At 38.8% G+C, this 12,496-nt stretch overlaps 1 protein-coding gene across 5 annotated transcripts in view; it reads right to left on the minus strand.

The window, feature by feature from the left end:
- COL25A1 (collagen type XXV alpha 1 chain) overlaps positions 1–12,496 on the minus strand; it is a 133,177-nt gene that overhangs the window by 76,170 nt on the left and 44,511 nt on the right. For all 5 annotated transcript variants that reach the window (XM_030029264.2, XM_030029247.2, XM_030029254.2 and 2 more), the window contains exons 8-9: positions 4,654–4,680; positions 1,918–1,962 (exon numbers count right to left, since the gene is read on the minus strand). In XM_030029264.2, the coding sequence (XP_029885124.1) occupies positions 1,918–1,962; positions 4,654–4,680 (72 nt within the window). The remainder of the gene's footprint in view (positions 1–1,917; positions 1,963–4,653; positions 4,681–12,496) is intronic.

Here is a 12,496-nt window from a genome sequence, read left to right on the forward strand (position 1 = left end):
AAGTAAAATAGTCCAGCTACACTAAAAATATGCTGATGTCTTTACTAAAGTGGTAATAATTTAAGAATGTCTTCAGATTTTTAGATGTCATAAATATTGAAATAAATCAAATAAACATAAAACCATAAATTGAAAAAGCTAGGAGCTGGTTTTAAAGCACAACTTAAAGTTGATAAACAGCATTTAAAGATCTGTTTGCATTTTCCTTTAATCAAAGGCAATTGCATATGTCCTTTCTTCCCCATGAAACATGACTGCAGGTAAGTCTATGGGGCCTCCAAAAAATAGACATACAACCACCTTGCCAATACAGCTTAAAAAAATTCCACATCTCCCAAAATGACACTTTAATCATCAGATAAGTTTTGCACATTTGACTTATTTCATCAACATCCATTTTTTGTGCTCATCTGAGTGAAGATTTCTGGCTAGAGTTTGTGTGATGATGCTATTAAAAGTAAAGCTCTTGGATAAAATGTGAATCATCAGTTCTATTCTATTCAATGTGGTTTGCAACTTCACCCTTTCCAGTCTTCCTACATCTTCCTGCACATCCAAAGAAAATCGTGCTACAAACTGTGTCTTCACTGGCTTTTCACTCATACTTTGGTCACAAAAATTACTTGAATTATGTACAGCAACAGCATCTGTGTTGGCAAGTACTGTCTACCATTCACATTGCAATTGAATGCAGCTATAAAATATGAAGGAAAAAATCTCAGGTCTTAATGCAAATTTGTTTCATAATATTTTCTCATAATTTCTTGTTTGCTATATATAGCTAATTCTAAATATTTTTTCTTTTGTTGTTCCACAGTAGTCATAATACTCTGAATATTTTAAAAATAGGTTCCTAGCATCACCACTAAAGTGAAATAACTGATTATGACATCATTTCTTATAACCACTGTCAAAACACAGGTCTGATACTGTATATTATGCTATTAGAAACAATACATCTTTTTTGTTAGGAAAGAGGAATTAAAATTAAATCATCTGAAACACTTAGAGCTTTTATTCCTAGGGCTCTTGGGGAGGGAGGCAGAAGAAGGGATTCTATAACATGATCCTTATACACTACCATCTATTGCTGCTTAAACATGGTGAACAACCTGTATCATACATTTTCCTTTTGGTATTCCCTGCAAGTGCTTTTGAAGTTCACTAAGAATGTTAGTGCTTGTTAGAACAGATGGATAATACTGTTTACAGTCAGGGAGGGATATTATTTAAACTTCACCACCCAGATTTGCCAACAAACCTTAGCAATGCTGTGAAACAGCCCTGCTACTTTACTGCGACCTCTCCTTATGGAGGGCTGTTCTGAACTGTGAGTTAACTTGGTGACGGCACTGAAAGACGACACTGACTTGCCTGAGTTAGCATTTCATCCTGGTTGTGTTCAAGAATATATCTGTTTGATTTATTTCTCTGCATTTTTGTCACCAACTTCACTTTCACATTATTCTCCACCTGTGTTTCCAGTCTCTTTTTATTCTCTATAGTTGTATTAACAATGTATTGGCACTGTATAAATACCCAATATCAACATAAGTGTTTGTATCATGGGACTCAGTTAACAAAAAGTAAAAAAAAAATCTGCAGAAAAACTTAGTTTGTAAATATACTGTCTAAAGTTGCACACCACTAATACGCATTTCTCTCTGGAACCTATCAGTCATCATCAAATCTGAACATCAGACTTCCAGCTTAATTAATTTACATTTGCTGCCTGTTCAAGCAAAACCAGAAAAAATTACTTCAGAGCACAAACCAGATTGTACGGTCTCTTCCATGAAGCCAATTTGAAACCACAGCTCTGGATGTAAGGTTGCACATTGCTCATGTGAACAAGCCCTAAGTAGCTTTAATCAACGACATAAATAATGCCAGTGCTGACAAAGTCAGCGAACTCACCACTTGCCCGTCTCTCCCTGGAACACCAGGCACTCCGACAGAACCCTGGTGGGAAACAGACGCCAGTGTTTAGCAAATTAAACAGGTCGTGAAACCTTTCATCTCTTAATACAGTACTTAGAAATGATGGTGAATGCTTACTTATTGTAACCGCAATAAATTTTTCAAAAACTAATTTTTATCCAAGCTAAGATTTCTTTTCAGTTGAGATTTTATACTAATCACACATGTTCGCATGTTGTACATTTTAATGACTGTCCCACTGTACAGCCTCTTCCAGAAACAAACTTCCAGCTGATGGTTGCTTTGTAACATTGTGAATGCTTCAGAAGAAATGTAAGAATTGAAAAGCAATTCCATTTTATGCTTTCAATAAATTTTAAGACTGATCCTACACAATCGAACATAGCACCTGAACAAAACGATTAATGCTTCAAGAGTGATGCTTCAAGCTCAATAACTGGTAGCACCAATCTATCTTAAAGCTTTTAAGAGATAATCTGCAACAATTCAGCCTGACAGTGCAAATTACAGATACCCTTTTAAATTGCATCAGTATTACTGCAATCAAAATTTAAACACCAACACAGGCCAGACAAAGAAGGAAAGCCAAATATTAGCATTGACTTGTAACATTGGAGGAATCTTTTTACAAAGCTCTTACACTAAGTTTCTCTAAGATGGACAATTTTTTTGAAGGAACTTGTGCGACTTGCTACAGATGTTCAGTGAAAACCTGAGGCATGAAGAAAGCAGGAAAACTGCATGTGCTTACACAGCGTTCTCCTCTTTTTATGTAATAATGGTGTTGCTCAGCAAGGAAACTGAAAGCATTATTTTTATTTTTCATTTATAAACATCTTATCAGCATACAAAAATGTGACAGCTTTTTGAAGGGCTGGCACCCTAAAAAGAGGCCAGGGGACTGGGAAAGGCAGAGGCTTTGCTGACAGTGAAAAGTGCAGTTTCCCAGGACCCTTAAAACAAATAAGCACCCTGTGAATCCCTTCATGCCCTGCTTTCTCTCCATCCCAAGAAACAGTGCATGACATTTCCCCCTCTATTCACATTGGTTAGAGGTTTCTCCAGAAATGGTTTAGCCAAAGGGCACCAACACCCAAAGGGAATGCATCCAGAATGGATGCACATGTTTGTCAGTGAATAGAGTTGTGAAATCCTGTGAAACAAGAAAAGGAAGCAAGTCATGAGGGCCTCAAAAAACCTCCAACATTTGAATGCCCAGGAGGCTCCAGCTCATAACAGAGCTGCAAATCAGTAAGAAACAATACAATGGCATCCCAGCGTATCTCCATGACCCAAAATGCTCTCCCCTTACTCCCAAAGCTTCCACTTTGGCATTCCTGTTGCTTCTTTTTGCTGGATGCGTGGTCATGACTGCTAGCCGCTGCAAAGGGGCCCTAGTGAGCATTTTCACATCTTTGTATAATTTTTCTAGAAAACTAGAAGACAAAGCTCAGGAGGGCATTAAACCATCAGCCTCAATAAACTATCCTATTTATAACTTATGAGACCCAGGATGTTAGAAAGTGTAAACAAAGCTGATTCTACCATTCTATGTAACAGTTTACCATATATTCAAAAGCTCATCAGCACATGGGTTTAGCTGATGCTGTACATGTAAAATACCCTCCTCCCCGAGTCTTAGGGTATAATTTTATAATGGCAACTTAGACATCAGTACAGCTTTACAATGCTGTATTCCTTCATTGCCAAACATGAAGGGTAGTCCTCTCCTTCAGCCTGCAAACTCTGTACAGCTCACAGCTGACAAAATTCCACCAATTCTTATGCTTTGGGATTACATTTTTACACAGCAGCAGGGTTTTTTTCTTTTCTTCAAAAAGTTCCATTTGAACAGATGCAAGCAAACCTTCACCTTAAAGAATATTATCTCAGAAGAAGAAAAACAGAGGTGACAGCCCTCTCCCATACGTTAATACTACTTATGCCTTTCCTCTTTCTTTTTTCTTTATACAAATTAAGCCTGTTTTATTAAATATCTTCCACACAACTTTTTAATCTTTTGAAATCAACTAGAAAATTACTTGCCTTGGTAGTGCGTGGGCGAGATGCTGGAAAAGTGCCACTTACTAGCTGTTATTGCTGATATATCTAGGACTGGTTTAATGGTGTAATTCCATAAATCCTAAACTCACTCCATCAAACTGAGGCAGTCAGCTTTAATGAGCGTAAATAATGCTGAAAGCATTCCCAGGAAGTCAGGTCTCAGGTTACCGAAGGAACAGGAAGACACCGGCAGACCACCTGAACACCGCCAACCAAGCACCATTTATCAGCAACACCTATGTCCTTTGTTTCTGCTGGTCAATTTTTTTAGTCATATGGCACTGATCTACTTGAGAAAGGACATGCATTTAATCAGAAACTCTATCTCCCAACCTTTCACAAGGTTTTAACTTTGGTTTCCTAGTGGTACCAGTGCATGAACAAGAAAATTATAGTGACCTTTTCACCTGAAAGTTAAGCAGACAGATTGAAAACAGTCTGCTCTACATTGCTTGAACTTCCTATGATGGGGGAAATGAGAAATTTGATGTCTCACATCATATGGCTGCATTTTGCAAAAACAAAATTCAGAGCCTAAACTATCTGATTTAATGTGGTGTACAGTAGCTAATTCCATTCACCTTTCCTGCTAGCAATTTGGCACCAGGAGGAATAATCACTTTCACAGTATTGTTGTTTATACTATACCTTTTGTCCTGGAGGCCCCTGAGGTCCCTGCAAAGGGAAAACAATTCAATTAACATTGTAACTCTAGCCAATTTAAACTGAAATGACCAATTAAAACTGTCTTATTGTGTAAGCATTCTGATCCTGGACTGAAACCAGCTGATGTTTTATACATCAAGGAAAAGTAAAACTTTATGCTCAAAATGCACAATGGATCTTTTCTCTTCTCTTTTGGAACTCATCTAGGAACTAACTGGAAGACTCAAATTTTCCTCCCTTCTAATCTTTTCTCTTCCAACCCATCTGGAAATTTGTCAGCATTAAGATGACTGTGGTTTTTCTCTTTCTGATACCAGCTAACAGCCAGTCGTGTGTCCACAGTAATATATCTGCTCAGCAGCATATAAACAAGGCTTATGCAAACAAGTATTTTTAAGATAGAGAGTGGCATAAGCCTTAAAATCTCCTCACCTTCTAGGTATCAGCATACATGACTATGTTTTACCCAACACATGATCTGTGCCATTACTTGCAAGTTAAGAGAAAAATTATTAAGAATTAACTTCAGGAATCATTAAGAATGCTCTTGGGAAGTAAAGAATCACCATTTTGTCCCCATGACCTGTGAAGGCAGGAAGACATATCTCAATTCAGGAAAGCTTAACTGCTTAATGTCATACAGAAGTCAAAGTCTCATTGATATTAATAGGACCCATTTCTCATCTAGTGTCTCTGAAGTACCCAGGTGGTTTGTGGCCACAGTGGAGAGAGGAGGCAGCAGGGAAATAGATCAGCCAACCATGTCTTTGACATTTTGGCAGTCTGTTTTGGTAAGAGCCAGACCATGTCTGCTGCAGTTCTTACGCACTTTTTTTCCCATCTTCCTATTATGGGTGCTGGTGCAATCTGTGGGTGCTGGTGCTATATCAAGCAAAGTGAATTCTAACTCCATGAGGGTGCAAAACAAAAAGCCAAAACCGGAGAATCCAAATCCTTCTGATGCGTGAAAGAATAAAAGAATTCATTGATAGTAGAACTGCAATTATTCAGAAAAACAAAAGGATTGCTGCTTTGAAATGCAGCGCCAATTTTATTCTTAAGGTAGAGTGAAGTTAGGCAGAATCTTCCACTGTTAGTAGACACAGGGCTTGTTGGAACATTGCTTGGATGCAACTTTAAACTGCTAACATGAAAAAGCTCCACTGGTGGTAGTTCTGGGTCCTGGATCCACTGATGTGGATGAAAGCCTTGCAGTTTTAAATGTGGATTCATAGGTCTAAGGTTGGGCATCAAGCCTTGCAAAAGCATATAGATTAGTGTTGCTTCTTGAAACTTTCGCCTGATTGTCTCAGCAGAACTAGGGTCTTGTAAGCATCTCCTTTTGACTGTAGGGACAGATTTTGTTAATGGAAAGCTACCTGTGAGGTGCAGGGTGACAAGTTTACTCACTTATCTTCAAAAGGAAGCAAAAGTACCCAAGCACTCAGCACTGGTCATGATCAGAGCAGCAAGTAGAGTGATAATCTGCTTTTTCAGACTGGAGAAAAATCCCCCCAGCCCACTGCATTTCAAAAAACCTCCTGTTTAAATCAGGTCTTCTTTTCAGTAAGTGCCTGAATTCTGACCCTAAGATTTGCTAGAGGTTGAGGACACCAGTAATACTGAATGTGGTCAATGAAGGTCAGCCTATTTCTTAAGCACCGCTTGCAAACAGTCTCCAAGAAAGCTGAAGATAGGGAAAAAACTAGGTAAAACAAATCAAGAGGATGTTGGTAGGTGAGAGTGGCCCATTGGGTAAGGAACCACGGATATAACAACATACTCCACAAACAAGTTTTTTCCCTCTATTCCAGAGAAGGAAGAAAGTTTCTTCCAGTGCCTGATGCCATGGCAGGTGATGAACCAGCAATCCTCCCCTTCTTCTGTGAGAAAGATGTAAATTTGGCTAACATCTTAAAAACTCCAAGAAATTAATGCTCAAACTAGAGCTTTCCTACCTCACCATTACCAGAATAGGCTCCAAACGTCTATGTCCTAGGCATCAGTTATCTGTTGACCTTTTGCATATTAACCAGTTGCATTTTGGGGGTATTTCAGGTCTTAAGAAAAATCTGTCCATCAGTAGGCCAGACTGAATACAGAACAACTGATGACTACCTTCATGGCTCATACCTGCTACTTTTATGTCCGAGGAATGGATATTGCCACTTCAGTTTCTAACTACTTAAGAAGCTAATAAAACCTAAAGACATTCAGCTATATCAAATTACCATTTGGGAGCCCTCAATACAAAGTTACTATTTGAAGGTAAAATGATCATTCACTTATTAATACCGTCCCCCAAAGTAAACTGTTAAATGTGCTGCTCTGTTGAGCACTTTGTGCCTGCTGCTTGCAGCTGTCAGCCTGTGGGATGGATATAATTCAAGACATTGCAGATGTCTCCAGAAAAAGACCTTTCCCCAGAATTTCCCCCTCACCGTTGCCATCATTCCAGCTCCTCCAGAGGCTTTATTGAATAAGAAAATATTTACATAGAAGCATAGTCTTGCTCTTATTGTGCCTTTAAAATGAATCAGAGAAAAGAAGCAGCAGATACTTATCAATAAATATTTTATACAATTAGCAGTTTTCCATTTCTGGTACTTAAGCCTTTACTCTGACTGGTAATGGCTCTGGTGTCTCATGCCCATTGAGCTACTATGCCACTTGATGACCAGAACAGTCCTCAACAATACATCTACCTTCAGAAAAGGTATGCTCAGAAAACCAATTGCAATTAAAAGCTTACCTAAAGTGATACACTTCACAATTTACACATGATAATGTGTTTCTTATCCTTTGAATATTCAGACTGTAAAACATAGCTGAATAGGAACAATTTTTCTTTAAAGCACTGCTCCCTAGCATTGGGAAAGAAGCTCAAAGCCACTGGAAACTTAGCAGGTCATCCACTGACAGCTTCCATCCCTCCCCCACAGAAGCCTCCCAGCAGCCACTTAAACAGAAAACCTGTAATTAAATTACTAACAGAAAAAGACTTTAAAAAACTGTAAAACACTCTGGAATTGCTGTAAAGTGCCTATTTTCTATGTTACCTACATTCTCTGAGCAAGAGACTGAGAGGGCTCAAAATTTTGGTTGTGAGAGCTGCCCAGAATAGGAAGATAACTAACTATAATAAAAATTAAAAATAGTTCTCACTGTTTCAGATATCATGAACACTTCAGAAGAACGCTTTGCCATCATGTGCAATAGAGTAAACTAGCTAGGCAGCTATGACAAGCTATTGCAGGGCTTCACTGAATTGGTTCTCATTCAAATGGCTCCTCAACAGATGGAAAAAGAAGGTGCGTTGCTCCAAAGAAATTCAACTGCTATCTGTTTCTCTGGAGATGAAGAATTAGTTGATAGTTACTTAAGCACTTGGAAAACTGGGTAACCAAGGATAAACAAATGTTCATAAAAGTCTGTGCAATTTTGTTTTTAAAAGGTAAAATATTTCCACTATGAATGCCATTATTCAATAACTGTTTTCTGAAATCAACAGACCTCCAGAGCTTGTATCATGTCAAACCTTTGCATCACAGAAATGACTGAATGAAGTTGGACACTTCAGTTGGACCTCGACAAATAACTATCTGGAATAAATACAAAAAAAACCCCTGAAAATACTGACCTAAATGTAATTAGAACAAATGTTCTGAGTCCAGAATTCCTCCTAGACCTCCCTTCTAATATTACAATTATATTTTCCTTTTAAGCTTACTCTGTTCATTGTGCTTCAGCAAGCTTCAAAACAAGAAATAATTCTGCCCTGTAAAGGTTAAAGTTGCAGTTTCAAAGCACAGTAATTCAGGGTGTGATACATTAGCAAAAGCCTCTCAAGGTGTTTTTGTATTCAACTTCTAGTGACTCAGTTGCTTAACATTTAAAAAATGTATGAAATAGAAAGTTTGGGCATTTTCAATTTGCAGGTCTGGGGTAGCAGTAATGATTATTTTACAAGGTATCAGAGTTTATGGATAGTGAGCGCAAACACCAAATGAAAATGCCTAACACAAATATAATGAAAAAGTGAATGTTTTTGTATACTGAAAAAGTTGTACAGCAAAAACGTCACAATGCTGCAATACACTGTCATACAAAAACTCTCTTATTCCAAAGCTTTGCAACCCCCGCCCCCCAAAAGTCCTGTTTTTCTAAACTTCCATACTTCCTATATAAAGTGAAAGCTCTTAGTAACTAGAAGGCCTCTAGGAGGTACTGTGTCTATATTTCTATGGGACAAAAGAAGTTCCAAGACTGTCCCTGAGAACAGATATTTCCCCTTTGGTGCCTATAAGAATCGTTAAACACTTAGAATAGAATCATAGAACCATTTAGGTTGGAAAAGACCTTTAAGATCATCAAGCCCAAATGTAAACCTAACAATGCCAAGTCCACCACTAAACCATGTCCCTAAGTGCCGTATCTACGTGTATTTTAGATACCTCCAGGGATGGTGACTCCACCACTTCCCTGGGCAGCCTGTTCCAATGCCTGACAACCCTTTCAGTAAAGAAATTTTGCCTAATATCCAATCTAAACCTCCCCTCCACAACTTGAGGCCGTTTCCTCTTGTCCTATCACCAGCCACCTGACAGAAGAGACCAGCACCCACCTCACTACAACCCCCTTTCAGGTAGCTGTAGAGAGCGATAAGGTCTCCCCTCAGCCTCCTCTTCTCCAGACTAAACAGCCCCAGCTCCCTCAGCCACTCCTCACAAGACTTGTGCTCCAGGCCCCTCACCAACTCGGTTGCCCTTCTCTGGACACGCTCCAGCACCTCAATGTCCTTCCTGGAGTGAGGGGCCCAAAACTGAACACAGTACTCGAGGTGCGGCCTCACCAGTGCTGAGTACAGGGGGACGATCACTTCCTTACTCCCGCAAACCAATTTCTTATCAGTCTAACATCATAAAGAACTTAAGAAAACCTGAACTAGCAGATGCACATGAAGAGGAAAGCACAGGTTTCATACAAGGTATTCATCCGCATTTCAGTGGAGCCTGTGTTCTACCCGCTGCTCCCATTTTCTGTGTGTAACCGGCACACAACGTAATTCTGAAAACATGTTCCTGTGTGGTTGAGGAGTGTTTCATAAAGACTGCAATTTCTAGAGTACTAGTATTGAAATCTGCAATGCTTTAGTATTGATGAATCACCTAGATAAAAGAACGACCAGCTAAGAAAACAGATTAACTATGACGGGAAATTCATCTAACTTCTGATTAAGCAGTGTCCCCCTCCCATGCTATCTACCTTAATTGATAAAAAGAGTGGCAATAACTATTAATTAGTGCTCAGGCAGAGCTTCTTATCATCATTCTCTTAGTCATTGTTCTGGCAGCCATTACTGAAGTACAGAGGTTAAAATGCCAAAGACTATTGTTCCTGAGATTTCCTGCAAGTTAAGGCCAATGCAGTTGTATTAGGGAAAAAAGAATAGTTGCTGTGAGAGGCACAGGCTGAGAATTTCCACTTCATCTGCTAGTTCTTAGTAAACTTTTGCAGCCAAACAGCTTAAGAACAACACCTTATAAAATTTACTATGAACATGCTACCAGAATGAAACAAAGAAGGCTGCTGCAGAACTCTGGCCATTGAAAACAAAATCACAATTAGTAGTTTCCCAGAGGAGCTATGAAGATTCACACCAGCTGAGGATCTGGCCTTGACCGTTGGCCTGAAAGACTGAATTGAAGCCAGCAGCAGTTCCCAGTCAGTTCTGCCTGGTCCCTGTGAGTTCATTTTGTTCATTTTAACATAAGATGAAAAATGGATATTAATTCATTTTAAAGATGTGACATTTTGCAGACTTAACTGCAAGGTTACACTTTTCCACTGTCTTTCACAAAAAAGGCAATATCCTTTGGAAGAACATCCTTCTTATTCTGAATAACTAGTAAAAGCAGTAACTTTAGGTCTTACTTTCCTGAACAGATGCCCAGCAAGACTGTATAAGCACAAAACTACTAGTTTGGAAAACAATACATCTTAAAACAGAGGGATTTTGCATTTGGGTTAATCATTATAGTATAGATTTCTTTTGCAAAGAGACACCTTTACCTGAATTCTCTGGTTATTCTGGAGTGTTCTGTTCAGGCAAAACATCTGTAAAATTACTTATCTGTCTTTAAAACCAATTTTGGGGGATAAAATAATATATGGGTTTTTTTCAGTGGCAAGAAGTGGTTGATTCACACACTGAACATGTTTAAATTTACTTCTTTTCCAAGGAGCTGAAAACATTGTAAATTTTGATCTTCCAAATTTTTATTACTATGCACTAGTTTAAAGTATTTTAAACATAAAAGCACGAAACACTCTCCCACGTGGAAATTAGAAACAAAAACAGCCCATGTACAGCTTCTATCCTATTGCAGCTCATGAATCTGAAAATGTCGATCGATCAGTGTCAGTCTTTGAGATTTCTCATCACTGACTCACTTTAAGTTCTCATGAATAGTCTGCAAGCAGAAATCCTAGCCCTTGGGTAGAAAAGAATCACAAATTCATTTATAATTCATTCTGAAAGTGAGAAGATAAAACAGAAAAACTCTTGTATGGTATTTAAGAGTCCTTATCACCAGGAATAGCAGACAAATGGCATGGGAAGAAAGATGAAATATGAGAGGCAGTACACAACTTTACTGAAAAGGTTGAAAAGCTAAGGAAACTACTGGCCTTCCCTCTTGCATAGCGTACATTTTGCTAGTTCCACATAACATTTCAAAACTTAATCCCTTTGGTTGCCCCACTGCTTGGCCTCCCTCTGAATTCTCTTAATCCTTTCTGCAACAGAGGAATGATACCTTCAACTCTTGTAGAAAGTAGATCTGCAGGGCTTTCAAGTGCCATGGAAACCAGACACAAATTACAACTAACTAGTCATTCTTACATTCCCCTCTAACATTAAAGATGCATACAGTCACACCTTTCTAACTTAAACCTAAGCCTCCATTCTTACCTAAAAAGAAACTGAACTCTCTTGGCTCAAAGAGAAAACAGATTCTTCCTGACACAGCAACATATAGAGCCAAAAAACCCTTGCGAACAGCTCTCCCAAACATCTGAACCGCAAGGACAGAAGAGCAATAGAAGCACACTGGCACTCCAACAATCTGGAAAGATTTTCAACAGGGAATGAGAGACCCCTGTAAGCAACAGCTAGCTTTCCTAAACTTCTTCTCCCACCACTCTGCCCCAACCCACACATACTTACATTGGAAATTGGGAAAAAGAGAAGCCATTCCCTGTCTTCAAGGCAAATTTCCCTTGTGTACCTAAGACAGGCTGAGCTCTCTCGTGCCATATCAGAACTCATGCCAGAGAACTTAAATGTCATTCTCTGTATATGGTCCAAGCAAACCTCCCCTGCCTGAGAGGCAAAAAGGTTATTACTGCCCTCTCTCTCAACATCATCTGAAACATGATTTTCTTTTTCTTTATTGACACAGAACTTCATTACAAATTAAGGAGAACATGGCAGCAGATTCACAGTTGGAGTAAATTGCCACGTCTTCACTAGAGCTACTGGATTTCCAATTTCACTGAAAAGAGAACATGAACATTCCCAGAACTCCAAATGCATTCAAATTATTTCAACTTTTTGTGAATCAGGGCACACATTATTTGAGTAGGTCACAAGTTACTCAACATGTGTAGTAGGCTTCTGGTACATTCTGAGACACAAGCTGGAAAACACTGTTATCTCATTATCTACTACCTTGTGCTCTTCAAGAAATTTATTCCACTTCTTGTAAGAAGAGAAAATAGAAAACTAAGTAATTTCAAGCTGTGCCATTGTTGGTTCACAGGT

Source organism: Aquila chrysaetos, chromosome 1 (genome assembly GCF_900496995.4).
Source record: "Aquila chrysaetos chrysaetos chromosome 1, bAquChr1.4, whole genome shotgun sequence".
In the NCBI taxonomy this organism is placed as follows: domain Eukaryota; kingdom Metazoa; phylum Chordata; class Aves; order Accipitriformes; family Accipitridae; genus Aquila; species Aquila chrysaetos.